The following is an 18495-nucleotide window of genomic DNA, read 5'->3' on the forward strand; positions in this document are numbered from 1 at the left end:
CGGACTCTGTTCATCTTATAACTGAAAGTTTGCACCCTTTTACCAACTTCTCCCTGTTTTCCCCCACCCCAGCCCCAGACAAACACATTTCTACTCTTTCTATAAGTTAGGCTTCTTTTTTTATTCCTCATGTAAGTGATACCATGCAGTATTTGTCTGGCTTATTTCACTTAGCATAATGCCCTCAAGATCCACCCATGTTGTTGCAAAGGGTAGCACTTCCTTCCTTTCCATGGCTGAATATTATTCCATTGTATCACGTCTTCTCTACCCATTCATCCGCTGACAGACACTTAGGTTGTTTCTATGGCTTGGCTATTGGGAATAATGCTGCAATGAACATGGGAGTGCAGCTATCTCTTTGAGATCCTGTCTTCCTTTCTTTGGATAAATACTCAGAAGTGGAATCCCTGGGTCATAAGACAGCTCCATTTTTAATTTTTTGAGGAAACTGCCATACTGCTTTCCACAGTGGCTGCACCAACTCACAGTCCCACCAACAGTGCACAAGGGCTCCCTTTTCTCCGCATCCTCCCCAGCATCTATCTCTTGTCTTTTTAGTGACAGCCCTTCTGACAGTGTGCTTCCCTGGTGATTAACAGTGTTTCGTACCTTTTCATGTACCTGTTGGCTCTTTCTGTGTTTTCTTTGGAAAAAGGTCTATTCAGTTCCTCTGCCTGTTCTTTAATTGGATTGTTTGATATTTTGCTATTGAGTTACATGTTACATTATTTTAAAACTAACACTTCAAAGTTAACCTGATTCATTCAATTACATTTTTACACTTAGAAACCAATAGAACTTACCAAAACCAGCAGAACCAATTATTAGATATGGGGTTGGATATTTGACATTCAATGACACGTCTAAAACTGACCCTTTTCTAATATTATAATAACAGGAAAAAAACAACCTATTAACACCTTTTTGACCAATATCAGATTATAATTCCATGCTCAACTACAAGAATTAGCCATTGTTCTAAGTTTCTATTTTAATTATTTCCTTGTTTTTCTCTCTATAAGTAGTCTTACCACCCATGTATGCATTTCTATATGTTATCACATTTTAATTAAAAATTGTTAACATATGTTGGTGGCTTCCTCAGCATCCACTTCCCCCAGATTTTCCTTTAGGGGAAATTCAGCACTTCTCTGATGGATAGAAGCCAGAATCTTTGTTAGGGATGGACCAGAGTAGACCCTAACTGGCTTAAGCTAGTCAATTTTCTATTCTCCCGTGGATCATGAATGAGGGATGGGTCCCCTTTCTCTGCCCAGAGAATGTAAAGAGAATATGAAGACCAAAATTGCTCTTGCCCAGATAGCCATCAAGGGGAAAAGCCTGGACTTTCTGGGGTGAGGTAGGACAGGTGTGGATATACAACATAATGCCTAACATAAAGCCACGCAATGCACAGCACAGTTGAAAGGCTGAGAAAATCCAGGTCCTTACGGATATCACTGAGCTGCTGAGTCAGCCTGGTCTGAAGGGGGGATCTACCTCCAGACTGTCAATGAACCAATAAGCCATCTTTTTCCTTCTAAAGCCAGTTTGAGTGGATTTCTCTTGGTTAAAATCATCAATTACTAAACCACTCACACACAAAAGTTTGAATGAAAAAAATTATTACACACACACACTACCTAAAACCAAATGGGTAAAAAGAAATGTTTAACACATCATACAATTTACAGCTCTTAATGGAAGTTAAAAGTCAGTGGCTGGTCATGTCAGAGCAGCCCAAGGCCCCGTAAGCATGAGAATGTGGGGTTGAAGAGATGCCTGGAGCCTCCTTTGGAGAAGAACTCTCTCCTGTCCAGGGGGCAGCAACTATCCAGCAGTATATCGGGTTAAGAGATTCATTTGTGGGGTTTCTTTATAAACACTGAAAACATGTCAAAAACCAACACTGATTCCAGCATCCTTAGGTTACCTTCAACCCCATCCCCCAACTCTTCACTCTCGCTCCGCCTCACCAATACCCTTCCAGGACGCCCTTGGTGGAGAGCCTGTATCATGCCCATGGATAGCATGGCGGTTCCCAGCACAGGTAAAGGAGCCAGACTGCCTGCATTTGAACATTAGCTCCACCATCTAATGACTATGCGCCTTTGGCCATTTACTTATCTCTCTGCAAAATGGGAATACTAAGAGTTTGTACCTACCTCACAGGATGGCTGAGAAGTTGCAAGTTTAGAACAGGGCCAGCCAAGCTATAAACACTCGTAAATTTTTGTCATGATCTATGGTAATTTAAGGGAGTTTAGAGAAAATCTGATCACTGTCCTCCAAGAGAGAGCCAGGCCATAGCCCCAGGCGAGAGCCAGCCTAGGACCCCTACCTTCTCCATCCTTCTTCATCCTTCTCCATCAGGCTAAGCAGCCCTCACACTACCCACTCCAGCTTCATTCTGCACCTCCCTCGCCCTGACTCCCAAAGCTCCCACCTTACTGGGCTTCTCTGACTCTTTATTTAGAGTCTTCACAGAGCCAGTAGCCTCCACCTTGAACACCATTTCCTGCTCCTTTTTGTCTGGCCAGTTCCTGCTCATCCTTTGGGTCTCAGCTTAAACAGCCCTTTCTCAGAGAGGCCTGCAGAAGGCCCCCTAGACCAAAGGAGGTCCTGGCCCCCTTCATATTCCACACAACCCGCTCCTCCCTTTCTGAACCAGGGTCTGTGCTTTTGGTGGAATGTAACCACACCAGGGTAGGACCCACATTTGTCTCATATTCTACTGAGTTCCTAGCAAGTACTCAATAAGTGTGTGATGAACGAATGAATAATGTCCCAAGCTGAGACAGATTGCCAATACACATACACTGGTACAGGAAGGCCACGATGACTATCAACAGCCTAGAAATCAGTGACCCGCAAGTCTCAGTTTCCTCTTGCCCAACTCACCTGCCAAGGGTTCTCATGCACAACAAACAACTCCCACAGTTTCCTTTGGGAGAAGACTGATGCTTTAATTGTACCAACGCACAAAATCCCAAAGGGAAATGCTTTGGGGGTAGGGGTGGGGGAGTTCAATACTCCACCATCTCTCCAAAGGCAGTAGGAGCTTCTTCTAGAAATGCCTAAGGTCTTCTGAGAGTAGATAGGAAATGTGAAGCCCCTTCAAAAAGTTCCCTTATGACCCAAGGCCCCAGACTCCAGCCTCAGGAATCTTTAAGCTGTTGTTTTATGCATCTGTGTGAACGAGCATGTGAGTGAGAGATAGTAAGTCTGTACAAAACATGAATATCCAAGTATATGAACTATAAAACCACATGCACATTCCTTGAAAGGAATGAGTAATGTCCCCAAGTAAGACAAATAACCAAAAAAAAACTCCTATTTTGTAAAATCACACACTAAAAAATAAGGGGGCTATAGAAAAAACAGAGGTGGGTCATTAAGTTCAAATCCCATTCAAGTTTGTAACCAGAAACACTAAGAAAAACAATAAGAACACTGAAAATTACCAACACCGATTAAAAAGACCTTTTCCCTTTCCAATTACAGAATATGGGACTTTTACCAAAAAGGTGGGATGGCAGAAAGGGGGCAGGATGAAAAGTGTACAAGGAAAGACTGAGGCTGCTGCATTACTGGGAAAAGAGAAAAATGCAGAAAGATCTGGGACAAATAGACCTTGTAATAAGCACAAAGTCAATGGAGCCCAGGACAAGAGCAAGAAATGGTCACCTCCCTGGTTCACCTGTACAAGCCTACTTTGCTTTCAACTACTGCTATTTGGTGATGCAAAAAAAATTTTTTTTCAATTATAGTTTACATAATAGTACTAGTGGCCTGGTGCACAAATTCATGCACATTGAACGGAAATTAAGTAGAAGAAATATTTAAATATCGCTATTTTCCCTTTCTCTATAATAGAAGTATCAACCAAATTCACGATCGACAGTGACAGATGGAAACACACACATGCAATTGGCGCCAGTGAGAGCTTTATACATAGAGATAAACTTGCTTAATTAGACCTGCTTTCTGATTTAGCTAAACTTTTTCCAGCCCAGTGAAGCACCCCAACTTCTCTTTCAGGTAATTGTCAGCAACACAGCAGTAAATATCAACATGAAGCAGATTATTATTATAGATCATGCAGGGAGAACAAAGGGTAAAATATTTAACTGCAGCAGTGTTTGACTATATTCTATGCAGTGACAAAATCTGAAGTCATTTTCAAAGTCCACCATTTCTTACTTCTGTTCAGTCAGATCAAGTTTCTAAACTTTCTAAATCTCCATTTTCCGGCTAATGAAAAGAAAATATGATTCTACCGAGTCTCCTATCTACCTACTCCAGGACTTCGGTGAGGATCAAATGAGATGAGGCATGGGAAAACACTTCACAGACATTTGGTTAAAGTGTAAAATGTTTCCACCTGACTATAAAGCAAGTCATGTTCCTGGGCTGAAGTAACTCCAAGGAGGCTAGTCGCTAGGGAGAGGAAGCCAAGCATTGCTACGTGACATCATTACCCCATGCCCACAGCCACTGTGTCCAGGCTGGGCTGGGCTGTAGGCCGCATTTTGCACCATGGGGTCTCGGGAGGCAGCGTTGGCTGCGATTTGGTGAGCTGTCACTCCAGGGTGGTGGCAGGGCCTGTGTCCCACTTGAGGGAAGCTGAGTGTTGCTTTGTGGGCATCAGGTCCGCAGTGCCATTTCTCTGTAAATGGTCAGTGCATGTCACAGCAGCTCCTGCATTGAGCATCTGCCCCCTGGTGGTCAGTGCACATCATAGCAACTGGTTGGACGGTCGAACACTTAGCATATTAGCCATATATATGTTAGTTTGAAGTGTACAACATAGTAATTAGGCGTTATATATTTTATGAAGTGAGGTAATGCAAAATACTAAGGTGCTAAGAAAAATCTCACCTTAACCATGCAACTCATGCTGTACAAAGCATCATTCCCTATTTTCCAATTGCATATGCAATAATTCACACCTCAAAAAAATAAATTATGGCAGAGACAACTATATTTGCTCAGAATACCAGGGGCTTATGCCAGGTGAGAGCAGAGCTGCAGCCAGGAGGTGCCACATGGGAAAGCCAAGAGAAGGACCAGAGTGAGGGGCACATCAGATGAGAATCCTGACCAGTCTGCCTGCCAGTCTTAACATGAGGGAAACGTAATGGAACAGTGGGCAACAGATATCTGTTACACGAGGACTAAGCAGATGACAAATATAGAGCTCCTATCACAATGTCTGGCAGGAAGACACACTAACTACACATGCTTTTCCTCCCCCTGTTAATAATAATTTCAGTTCTTGATCTCAATATCCAGGACTATTGGAACATGGGTCTCAATCAAGAGGAAAGAGCTTGGTGAAGAGAAAGGGAGTAAACATAGTTCCACACATTGGCTATGGTCATTCTCCTATTATACTTTTCAGCATAGTCGTAACCACTCTCCTGCCTAAGTTTATCTTTCTAAAAACACTGAAAGGGCTCTAGTTTCAGAGAATGTGTTCAGGAGCCATAGAGGTGAACTGTCTCTAAGCACTAACAGTACCGTGCACACAAAAAAGATACTCAATAAATAGCTGTTAAAGGAAAGAGGAGGGACAGGGGAGAGGTCATCTGCTTGGTTAGATAGGGTGGGTAGAACTTTTGCTTTTACTTCTAGAGCACAGCAGTCACCAGCTGAAGTTCAAACTCTGGAATAAGATTGCCTGGGTTCAAATCCCAGTTCTGCCACTTATTGGCTATAGTAACTTCAAGGAAATCAATGAGCATTTCTGTGCTCCAGTTTTCCCATCTGTAAAATGGGGCTTATCTGAGAAGCACCTTACGTGCCAGGCACTGTACCAGGTGATAGATAGATAGATAGATAGATAGATAGATAGATAGATAGATAGATATTATTGCATGATATACATATGTCATCTCAATAAATATATATATACATATATATATGTAGTCATTAACTCAAACACCTAGACCAGCATTGACACATGAGAAGTACTCACAAGTGTGTTAGCTAATATTATTTTTATTTGGCACTAAACTAGCAACTTTATTGTTTTACATTATCACATTCTGTCAATTCTTACACTATGATGAGTCAGGCTCCCACTTGTCACCACCCCTCCTTTATGACATCTTGCAAAGTTCCTGAGGAAGCAGGCGGCAACCACATCTGTTGGTTGATGACAACATTCAGCTCCACAAGCTCCTTTTTTAATTTTCCGTGAGAAAGGGAGAAGGGATGCTATTTCTCAGTGTTTCCAGGGGGTCGTGACAGTTAATGGTCATAGCCATGACCATTTATCAATACCAGCTACTAGTCATTAGTTTTGGTGGGGTATTGTCCTTTTAAAAATACCTAATAAGAACTCATGTCAATAACCACTATTTTAAAAAAACAAACACACACACACAAAAAAACACTCCTCAGTGCTTTTTCTGTTTAGATATCCTGTAATTGGAAGTACTCTGATTTCACTGACAGTAAGAAATGGGAATTACCTGAACTCCTACGGCAGGTGAGAAAGATGGGGCTGACTGCTTTGAGGTGAGGGCAGAAAGAGACGGTGAGAGTCCCAGGGCCAATGCCAGGGGCATGTTTTTTTTAAAAAAGCAAAGCTGTTTGCTCTCCAACCCTACAGACAGGAACTCCAAGCGCAGGGAGCCCTACACCAATCCAACCTGAGGGGAAGGTTGGCCTCCTAAATAATTCCTTCAACTGATATCACCCAAGAGCCAACAGTGGAATCACTTTCCAAGTGTCCAATCACTGACTGTCTCCAGGCAACTACTGGGTACACTGCTTTTTTTAATCACTCTTAAAAAAAAATAAAAACACTTTGCTTCCTGTGCGGGCAGCAACAGTCTATTTTCTCTGCCACAGCGGAGTCCAAGTGCCAATCAGGCAATTATAGCTGGGCACAGGCTTACCGAGAAATCTCTCGGGCAGTGGGTAATGTGGCTGTGGGGCCCCAACAGGGAGCAGAGGGAATAAACCAAGGAGGGGGTGGGATGATGACTAAGAACCAGTCCTCGGCCACAAGAGCTCTGGGGTTTATCAAAGGAGGTGGATCCTACACGACTACATATTCGTCACCGTGAAAAATGGCAACTTTTCTGACTGAGTTTAATACTAAATGGCAGGTCTGCACAGAGCGGGAAGGATTAATGGGCCCAGCTAGGAAGCAGGGAGTCCGCCCCTGTGGCAGTCAGATTTAAGTGCTGTCTTGAAAGGATCTGTCCCTGGAGAAGTAGCGAAGGGGCACTCCAGGGTGTCCCGATGCTGCCATCCTGACTCCTGAGGAGCAGAACCAGACTATGACCTGGGGACACTGCAGCCTCCCCTGCCTTCAGAATTGGCCATGTTGCTGAAATTCTGAGCAATAAAATGGAAGCAGAAGTGCCAGAACTTTCTAGAAGGCATCTTCTAAGGGGAGGATGCACTCTTCAAGCTCCATTGCTCCATCCTGCTTCCTGGAAAGGTGACGTGACCATGAACCTCCAGCAGCCATGTTGGACCATGAGGCAGTGGCATCTAGAGATGATGAGTTTGAGAATCATAGACCTCCAGAAGTTATAGCTTATGGGGCTCCCAAGTGGCATGTGACTTTATTAATTTATAAAGCCCCTTCTTTAGAGGAATTTGGGGGCAAGATCCCTAATCAGAGGACATCGGTGGGCCCCACCCAGTCTCACATGAAATTGCTCTAGTCACTCAGTGAAAAGCCGGCAGGTTTCCTATAGCCCTTCAGAATGGAGTACAGCCGTTACCGCCCCTATATTGTATAAGAATTTTAATCTTGGGTTCCAGGCTCAACTATGAATCCCAGGTCCTCTCTGCCATTTCTCCGAGAAGAGTTTTTACTTATCTGAGCCTTGGTCCTAAGAGGTGCAGTGGGTCATCATGCAAACCCTGTGCTGAGTGGCTGCAAGAACATTCGAGAACTTCTGACTCAGCACCCTTCCCTGCTCCCTACCCTCCCACACACACCTTCCACACACCTGCAGAACTTCAAGAGCTTTTCTACTTTTTTTCAAAGCATAATCACAATAAAAGCAAGTGTTGCGTGCACGAAAGTGCTTACCTCAATAAACTAGCATCAATCTTATTCCCCTGCCCAGCACTCTTTAATATTATTTTCACTGAGTCCTATCTGCATGAAGTACTTTTCTCTTAAAGTCCCCCTGCCCCATTTTTGTCCTCATGGTACTTATCCCAATTTGTAACTATGCATTTATCATTTAGCCCCCCGACCACACTGTACCTTTCAGGTGGGTGGGCATTGTGTTTATTTTGTTCAGCATCTAACCCTGCCTGGCACATTGTTGGAACTGAGTAAAAACTTTTCAGAAAATGAATTTTTAAATTTGTTTAAAACACTCTCACATATTAATGTTCATTTGCACCATTAATAGTTATGTTCAGTGTTTACACATATAGGAGCTAACCAATGAGTGATAGCCAAGCGTCCCACAGAATAATTTTCATATTTTAAACCATTTGAATAAACCTATCCTAGCCTCCATTAGGATAAAATAATTGTTTAAATATCATTTTTTTAAATGTCTCTTGGGGAGGAAAAGAGAGCTGTGTACTCATCAAAATAAATGTAACTTTAATTCCTCACCTGGTAACATATAAGGCTGAGGAATTTTTAAATAATAGTATTGGGCCATAGAAATAAAAAAGCTACAAGCCCTTCTGCTCTTGACCTTTATTTTGAAAAAAAAAACACAAGTGCAGGTCTATTCTTACATGGCCTCCTAATAGGCTATTTAGGGAGAGATGGGTGGGGTATGGCCCTAACTTCCGAGGCTGACCAGGAGGCCAGCTGCCTTCTACAGTAGCTACACCAGAGTAATCATCCCAGGCAAAATGCAGAGCCCTAGACACATGAGCTTTCTCAACCCGACCAATATTTAACTCTTAAGGTCCCAGGAAAGACCTAAGATACAGTTTTGCTGTTAGCATAAGTTTAGTGGAAAAGGTGTCAGCCAAGGTATTCCTTAAGTACATGTTCAATGACTATGTCGCCTCATTTTTTCCCCTTAGGCCAAACCTAACTCCCTGAGATTCGATGGCCATCCCATCAGTGTTGGCTGCATGCAGACATCTCTCTGGGAGTGTTGTTTTCAATGCCGGAAACATGGAATTTTACCACCGCAGAACTGGACTCCATGACATCATTCTTCCTTGCAGAGAGAGATTTACCATCTCCTCGTGTCCAGGCAGAAGTCCTTCCATTACTCTGTCATTCTTTTTCTTTTGATAAAGAACTATTTTTTTCCTGTACCATTCAGTAACCTTCTGGTTTAGGCTATTTTTATATTTCTCAATCACTTAAAAACAACCTTCTATTCTCTTTTCCTCTCATGTAATCACACTGAAGTCATCCTTTTTCCCGCCTTAATCTCCCGCCCAAAAAAGATTATATCTAATACCTTTCTTTTGCTTTAAATATCACACACACACACACACACACACACACACACACACACACACACACCCTGAGAAACAAATGAGGGGAAATATTATAAAATTGTATTGTACATTTTTTTCTAAATCACAGAACAGTGAACTGGGCTTAAAAAGAAAAATCTAGTTCCAAGATGAGAGTAGTTTAGCCCAAAATCAACCAGTGTTAAGTGAGTCAGTCCTCAGTCATGAAAATGAAGGCCACAATGATTCGGGTCAGACTGGAATGGAGGTGATAGGGATGCCGACAAGAAGCCAAGATTCCCAGAAGTCACAGAGCTGCTGTGTTCAGCCCCTTCCGTTCTTCGGGATGGGGCCTGGAGACCTATGGGAGAGCCTGCCAATCTCCTCTCTTGAAAGGACCTGCCTCTTGGCTGAACTCAACAACAGAACTGTTCCCAGGTGAGATCTTGTCCAGATGGGAGAACTCTCAGGTAAAGGTGACGGAGCTGTGGTAAAGGCATCAGACAGATGTGCCAGCAACACTTAAGCACATCAGCCCTGAGAAGCGATATCCCTTCACACCCATTATTTGCAGAACAAAACAGACCATTCAGGTATTGGGTCTTTACTCAAACTCTCTGGGGAATGTAAAATATAGAATAATGCACCTTCTCCAATCGGAAATGTTAAAAGCACACACGGACTATGCACTTTTTCATCCCCATATGGCTTTGGAGATAAGACTATATATAACAAGAGGGCCATGGTCCCTAATACCATAGACATAAAATATTCTAGAACAGGGGTCCTCAAACTTTTTAAACAGGGGGCCAGCTCACTGTCCCTCAGACTGTTGGAGGGCCGGACTATAGTTTCAAAAAAAAACTATGAACAAATTCCTATGCACACTGCACATATCTTATTTTGAAGTAAAAAAAACAAAACGGCAAAACACCCGCATGTGGCCCGTGGACCGTACTTTGAGGACGCCTGCTCTAGAATATCTGTCCTCTAAAGAAATCCTATGATAATGAATCCACAAACTTAAAAAAAAAATTAAAAAACTAGTTACTTACCTACTGGCTATTTGGTCTAATAAAACTTCAGTAAAGTGATTGAGGGTTGTAGCAATAACAACAGAAGACAAAACCAGATTCTAGCAACCCTGAACTACAGATAACCCCAATGCCCAGTAGTTCTGCCTGAGCAATGTGGGGTCGGAAGGCAACATGCAAAGCTGCAGAGCCTGATTCCTCTTGCCTGAGGGCCTGGGTAGCATCACCTCCTTGGTTCCAAGCTCCCCACCCAATGCTACACTGAAGTGATCTGTCCAAGCGCACAGAGCTCCTCGGTGTTGCAGCTGAAAGAGACAAACTCTGGGAAATCTTTTAGGGAGCTACAGCTTCTTAAATCCACATCCTGCCTCCACATATGGGTGGGCACCTCTGCACAGTGACAGGATCTGAAAGCTCAGTCCTTAGAGGAATTTTTGCACACGGTCCTACATATGGGGAGCAATATCAGGATCAGAGACCAAGTCTGCCTGGGTTCAAATCCCAACTCTAAGTTCTTCCTAACTAGATGACCCTGGACAGTCTCCTGAAAAGCCCGCTTACCTCAACTATAAATTTTGGATATCTGGATACATCTATTTGCAGAAGTAAAGAAAGGATGCTTTAAATTAAAGTCCTAGTTCTACCACTTACATGTGACTTTGGGCAAGACACTCAATTGCTCAGAGCCTCAATTTTCTCATCTATAGATGGGGATAAATAATAGTACTTATTTATAAGGGATTAATGCAGTGTCTGGCACATAATAAGCACTCAATACATATCAGATTTTCACTCGAAACCTACATAATCTTATTAACCAATGTCACCCCAGAAATGTAATTTAAAAATACATATCAGCTTTCATTCATGATCATTCATTTCATTATTATTATCTTGTCACACCTAACCATGACACTTTTAAGTTTCAGAATGGCCCGAAGCAAAAAAGAGAAGCTGGCAGGCCAGTTTCCAGGAGCTGCCTGGTCCCGCCCTGCACTGACTGCCACCCATGGAATCATAGCCAGATGTCTGCATCACGGCTCCATTGTCATCCATCCGCAAAGAGCAGGGGGCAGAGAGATGCAGTTGCTGGGAACACATGCCCCACCCTACCCCTTCCTGGTGGCCAGAGCTCAGCCTGGCCGTTTGGAGCTCACTTGATGCAAACTCGGTTTCCAGGGAGATGGTGGAGCAGAAAGTGCCAGCTCCACCTCCCATTCCACTTCCTCTTTCCCCAAATCTGTGGGGCCTCCCAGTTCTCCCACCACGTGACGTGACGGCATTGTGTCAGAGCAGCCCTGGTATACAAACAAGCCAGACTATGTAAATGTCACTGTTGAGAGAGATGCTGCCTGCTCTAATTTACATACCAATTTAGACCACTACTCCTTTCTTGATCTAGCCAGAAAACGTTCACCTTCCTCTTCCTCCCTCTCGGTGCAGAGCTGGAGAACCATATGCAAAGTTACATTCCTGCTGCAGTAGAAAGAGGTGAGTCATCAAGTTCCTAAAGGGACGGAGAAGTGGAATGATTGTATAACTTACTGTATACGTTCACTCATCGTTACACCGTCAGTGTTATATGTTGCTGGCCACTAAATGCCAGATTCTCTCAAAGGCTTCTCATAAATTCTCCCTACTGCCAAACAATACAACATGTTTTTTTTTGTCTTGGAGAGCTCAGATACCCTTGGTGCTTTTAATCTTTATAATCAGGTCCCAGTTGAATAAGAAAACAATTCTATGTGGGCAGGGGAAATGAGCCAAAATGATGAACTGCAACTAGTTCCCACTCATGTGAAATATGGATTAGGTCACAAATAAGATTATATTCATCATCAAGCCCCACAAGAATGCTATGATTAAAGTTAAAGGAGTCCAGAAACTTCACAAGTTGAGAACTAAGACTAAGTTTGGTTGAAATGTCCAACCCCTCCCTAAAGACTTGGCAACCTGTTCCCAATCACAACTGAGGCCAAGTTGAAGGGACATCTGTTTCTAAGTGTTTGGCACCACAGAGAAGAACTACAGATTAGAGATGAATATTGTTGTAGGTGAGAGGGGGGTGGGGGAACAAGAAAATTAGAATCATCTACCTGCTCACAACTCCTGTAACTCAATAAATACCATCAGGGAAAGGGGGGGGAAGAAAGGGAAGAAAGAAAGGAAAATAAATGGGGGAATTATTCTTTGTCCTGTAGGAGTTGAGACTTCGGTGAACAAAACACTGTACATTTGAGATGATTTAAAATTGGATTGTCTGCAAGAGGAGAGACAGTGAACACTCTGCTTAAAACTTGATAACAAAGGCCCGGCTGGTGTTGCTCAGTGGTTGAGTGTGGACCCATGACCAGGAGGTCACTGAATCGATTCCTGGTCAGGGCACATGCCCAGGTTGCAGACTTGATCCCCAGTGGGGAGTATGTGGCAGCCAATTGATGTTTCTCTCTCTCTTTCCAATGTTTCTATCTCTCAGACCCTCTCCCTTCCTCTCTCTAAAATCAATAAAAATGTTAAAGAAAAGTTTGGTAACAAAGGCTTTGCATTAAACTTAAATATTCAACATACTATCAAGGCACCATTTTCAAAGCCTTAATGTACTACCAGGATCATTTTATGAGTATATATTACAGGTTTTTTTCTTGATCCCTAATTCTCTTTTAATGCAAGCTAGAGTAACACATTGCCTCTACTTAATTTCTAGTCCAGGTATCCAGAGTTAACAAGGTGAAGATAATAGAATGAGATCAGTAGGTAATTGAATTATATTTTTTACACTAGGAATTTAGGTTCTGAAATTTTTCTTTCAAAATCAGTTCCAGTTATTATTAACAACAATAGCAGTAATAACAATGAGAATCGTGGTGAAGGCAGTAGTACTAGTAATAAAAATGGTAGTAGGAAGAATAATAACAGTAGTAATATTAATGGTAAAAATAATACTAACCATTACTTATGCAGTACTTCCTAAGTACTAGGTACTATTCAAGCATTTTAAATATAGTATTAATTTATTTAATCCTCATATCACTCCTATGAGGTAGGTAAGCTATTATTAGTATTCCTGTTTTAACAGGTGCTTTCAACAATATCCCTTTGTTATTTCTGTTAACAACTAGAGCTAGTTTTCAAAGAAAATATTTAGAACTAAAAAGAGGAAACACGGCCTGCTCAAGCTCACACAGATAGGAGGCAACAGACCCAGCATTCAAATCCAGGCTGTCCAGTCTCAAAGTCCAACCTCCTAACTGCTGCACTGTACTCCCTGCCCCTTTGCTTAGAAAGACCTTCTAGAAAAGAAACGTGGGAGGAAGTTAGGCCCCTGCCTGCTGGTAGTCAGAATTAATACTTGAAGTTTGCTGTTTCCTTTAGGAATCTCCCCAAACCCACACTAAGACACGCAGCCTGCTCCTATAGCTATAAAGTCACTGGGAGCAGTTACCGAGCTGTTCCCACATGGTCTGTAACCTCCATTAGGGCTTTCACCTTTGCCAGCTAAGGCAGCAGCTGGGGGGTGGAGGGTGTAAGGGGGTGAGGTGTAAGCAAGGTTCCCAGGCCACCATTTCCTGCCCAGTAACACCGCCCTCAAATAGCCAAGGCTGCAGGCCGAGAAATTCCTCACTCACAAGTTATCTCCGGAGTTTGTTCCTGGACTCAAGAAAGACTACGGACCGAGGGGGGCAGACAAGTGGCAAAGTTTGCTTATTAACCTGCTGCACTCAAGGGAACTTTTGTCTGAAATGGTGAAATTCTTGACTACGCAAAAGAAAAAGAAAAAAGCCTGTGGGAAATTTAATCACCCACTGAACAAAAGTGAGAAACAAAGCCCTGCCAATGAGGATGTTGCCACAGACAATGGGGCCCCTAAAGGAGATGCAATTGTCTCCAGATAACAATCCCTCGGGAATGCAGCTCGCACTAAGTACTACATTATTGCTATATTAGCCCAGGAATCTTTGTTCACCCGGCAACTGCCCGCAGAACCATCTGTTACTGCTCCTGGGGTAACCCTGTGTGCAGACGCAGCATCTACATTTCAAGAACCTCGGGGAAGGGATGGGGGGGAGGTCTCTCTCTCTTCCTAGAGCAAACACCTTTTTATACAGCCTGGGAGGGGAAGCTCTCCTTTCCCTGAAACCGAACTCCTCAATTGAAAGGAGATAGGCTGCTTCAATAATGCACACGCAGAGAAGAGCGCCTGGCCCCTTTCCTAAAGCCGCACATGCCCCATTCCCGTTTTCACATTCTCCAATGGCAAAGTATCAAGAATAATGCCAAACTGTCTCCAGGGCCTGAGGGGATTCTACTTTCTTAAGGAAGCCCTTCCTCCTCCTCCTCCTCCTCCTCCTCCTCCTCCTCCTCCTCCTCCTCCTCCTCCTCCTCTTCTTCTTCTCCTTCTTCTTCTTCTTTTCTTAACCCATAGAACCAGGACAAAAGCTGAGATTCTGTATTGCATACTATTTAGCTTGAACTATACCACTACTTAAAATGAGACTGATCTTTTGGGCTGAAAGAGATGTTTTAGATTTTGATCCAGGTGGGGGCTAGAGCAGGACAGACATGTCAAAATTCATGGGGGTGTGCACTTAAGATGTGTGCACCTTCCTGTATGTAACTCATACCACAATACATGTTTTAAAGCAGTGTGTCAATGTCCCTCGCAATTAAGGAAACTGGGAATAAACCACATGTCTTCCGGGATTGTCAGACTGCTCTGCTCTTATAGCCGCCCCTCACTACCATCCAACATCCAAAATCTCTCCTGAAAATGTTCAAGTTCAAGAACATGAAAAATACAGCTCTGCAACTCTGAACCTAGCCAGTGACGGCAAACGTCTCTTGTGTGTTCTGTGAGCCAAGTATGCAGCACAGAGAAAGCACCTGTCACACCCCAAGCCATTCCGGCCGCGTATCAAACATAAAAAGCCAAGGTCTTCTTCTCATCTGGGCCTGAGCTATCAGATTATGAGGGACGTGATTGGGGCTTTTAGCAAGAGAGCCTGGGATTTATTCTTCTGTCTATTTAACCCTATTTTCACATGGACGTTTCTAAACTCTGCCTGACACTCTTGCTTGCATGAAGCAGGTTTAAGGTGCAGGCCTTTGGTGGAGCATTTGAGCAGCACTGAGTGAGCGTGGTTTCTGCAGGCAGATCAGCAGGTTCAAATCTGTACCGTGGTAGCTCTGTTACCCCAGCAGGATCTTGAGATCCGCGGAGCTACAGGGAGAGGGGCGGGGGCGGGGGTGGGGAGTCACCCAGTGACAGGCTGGGCACTAACAGGCTTCACCATTGCTGGGTCATGACTTAGCGGGGCATTTCTTCCTTTGAACTACCAGCCAAGGAGGGTGCCTGTCCCTGAGGGAAAGAGGGTCAAATTCGCTTACTGCTAAGAAGAGCTGGCCAGAGAAACAGGCTTACTGCGCGGATCACTGGGGGGGTCACCTTTACCCCCTCGCGCCCTCCACGCGTCCTGACCCCCGTCTCCCGCCCCCCAAACGCGTCATTTCGAGAGCGCAGGGCCACCGAGCTGCATTCACAGATAGACATCGCGAATCAGGATCATCCCGGCAAGCGGTTCCTGGACTGAGCCCGAGAGCTCCAGTGATTTCCCTGGCCTGCCACCGAGTCATGGAAGAAGTGAAATATGCCGCGGGGCCGGGTACCGGCACCTGGGAGCCTGCCCGCTCTGGGGGGGAGTGGCGGCTGCCAATAGGTGGGCCACGTCTATGCGGCTGGCGCGCTCGCTGGTGGGTCCTGCGGGTTCCCCAGCCCGCTGCTCTGTGCCAGCCTCACGCCGGACCCGGCGCCAGGAACACCCAGAGGCTCCGGTGTGTGTGTGTGCACTTCCGTGGAGACACGGCCAACTCCGCTCCGGAAAGGCAGGGAGGGGGGCCAAAAGGCGGAAGGTAGGGCGGGAAGGACCCCCCCGAAATGCGGCATCCTCAAGGACTCCGGGGACTCGCTCTTCCTGCGCCTTTGCGGCGCTTCTGCTCACGTTGTGCTTCCCCGGCAGCGCCTGGGAGCGGCGAGAGCCGAGATTTGCGCGGCGGCGGCTGGCGGCTGGCCGGCAGGAGGGATGGAGACGCAGGGAACCGCTTCCTGCCCCCCACACGCACAGCCACACCGCAGTGTCCCCCGTGCGCGCCCACCCTCGCCCCGAGACGCCAGTGCCCAAGTGCCAGGGGAATCGCAGCTCGCCCGAGGCCCCGGCGGGCGACCCGAAGCCGCGGGCAGAAGAAAGCGCGGTGGGGAGGCGAGGCTGGACCTGTCGTCCGTGCAGGGGGGGGGGGGGGGGGTGTCGGTGGCTCCCGGAGCCCCTGCCAGGCCGCCCCCACCCGCCCAGGGCACCTACCTCGATCCACTTCTGCGCCTCGGAGAAGGCGGGCTCGGGGGGCGGCTCAGGCTGCAGGGGCTGAAGAGCTTCCAGACCGAGAGCGGGACAAGCCATTTGCGAAGCCCCGCGTCCACTCGAGAGCGCTGGGCCGCCGGGATGAGGACGGCAGCCGCCGCCGCCGTCGCCGCAGGAGCGCGCTCCCCGCCCCTTCCCGCCGTGGCTCGCTCTCCCTCCCCGCCCGCCCCTCCCCTCCCTGCGGGCGCCGGTCCGTGTGGAGAGCTGCGCTGGCTGCTGAGGACGCGGCAGCTGCTCCAGCGCCGTGCAGGTCCGGGCGGGAGCGAGCGAGCGGAGACGCGGGAGTCCCCTCTGCTCCCCACCTCCTCTGGCCGCTCCGCCCCCGCCGGGGTGACGGGGGGGCGGGGGAGGTCAGCTACCTACTAAAAATAACCGGCTGGGAGCGCTGGGTGTCTCCCTCTCTGCCCACAATGGGACCCGGAGAGGGACTGGGCTAGCCGCCCCGCAAGTCCCCGCGCGCCAAGGGAGACGCGCTCACGTCCCCGACCCCGGGGAGCAGGTGCTGCAGCAGCGAGGCGGGAGGTCCGGCGGGTAGGGCCCTAGCCGCACCTGCTGTCCCCCCTACTGTAGAAGTGGGGGCAGGAGGGGCAGCCCTCAGGCCCGGCACCAGGGAGCGTTCGCTCACCTGATCTCGTTTTAAGAAAGACGACCCTTAGAAGCCTTTTTCCCTCTAGGCAAGCTGCCTGTGTCCCAGTCTGTTAATTCATTCAACACATATGTATGTGTGCGCCGACGTAGTTGCTGAGGACCCAGACATAGAAAGAAAACTCGAAGTCCTAGCCTTCAAAATAATTACATTCTAAAGGGCATGGGGGGGACGGGGCGGGAGGGGGGCGCAGACAATAAGGATGAAAAAGAATAGAAGGCAACTGTGGAGAGTAGTCTATATTAAGAAGATGGAAGAGGAGAAGACACTATGACCTGGGAAGAGAGAGTGCTGGCCAACTCCCGTTACCTCCCCACCCTCTACCTGGGAGGCTGACCAGTGTGTCTAGGTTCCACTAATGGGAGGGAGGCAGGAAGGAGATCAGGGGGCGGAGGAGAGGACATGGGGTATGTATACTGCCTCTCATTGCAGAAGTCAGGGGATTGGCCTCACCATCCAGCTAAAAGCTGCATGCAGCTCCTCCCTGTCTCCTCTTGGCACACCCACGTCCCTGGGCCTGGCGGTGGTAAAGGCTTCCCCATCCCATTCTGGTTTCTCCACGCTGCTAACTTCCCCCTAATGGTCTCTTAATAAATTCTTCTGAGCTGCCCCTATTTGAGCATGCCTTCTGTTTTTGCCCGAGAGCCCAAATGATGACCAAGGAAGGTTTTTCTGAAAAGATGATGCGATGAGGTGACAGGAATAGGAGAGATGTTAATCATGCAACAACCTCAGGAAACATTTCCAGATGGGTGCAAAGGCCTTCAGGTTAGAAAGGACCCCACAGACTGGAGCTTGCAGGAGAAAGAACCAGGTGGGAGTGAAAGCATGGGAGAGGCAGGCCAGGTCCATGGGAAGGTGGGTGGGGTGGGGGCGGTTACGCCAGACCACACTGAGGATTTGTTGCATGGGCATCCACTGGTGAGCCCACTCCCGGGCATGTAATTGCTCAATGCTCTGAGCTAACTTAAAGCAAATGGATTCA

The 18495-nt window shown here is 46.3% G+C and overlaps 1 protein-coding gene across 8 annotated transcripts in view; it reads right to left on the bottom strand.

The window, feature by feature from the left end:
- Nucleotides 1-17006, bottom strand: part of LIMCH1 (LIM and calponin homology domains 1) — a 321534-nt gene extending 304528 nt beyond the window's left edge. For 4 of the 8 annotated variants that reach the window (XM_079777574.1, XM_079777577.1, XM_079777573.1 and 1 more), the window contains exon 1: nucleotides 16808-17000. In XM_079777574.1, coding sequence (XP_079633700.1) covers nucleotides 16808-16903 — 96 coding nt within the window. In that variant the 5' untranslated portion in view covers nucleotides 16904-17000. Of the gene's footprint in view, nucleotides 1-16807 lie in introns of all 8 variants that reach the window. The other 4 variants (XM_079777575.1, XM_079777579.1, XM_079777580.1 and 1 more) reach the window with 2 other exon arrangements.
- Nucleotides 17007-18495: the final 1489 nt, after the last annotated feature.

Source organism: Cnephaeus nilssonii (assembly GCF_951640355.1).
Source record: "Cnephaeus nilssonii genome assembly, chromosome: 1".
In the NCBI taxonomy this organism is placed as follows: Eukaryota; Metazoa; Chordata; class Mammalia; order Chiroptera; family Vespertilionidae; genus Cnephaeus; species Cnephaeus nilssonii.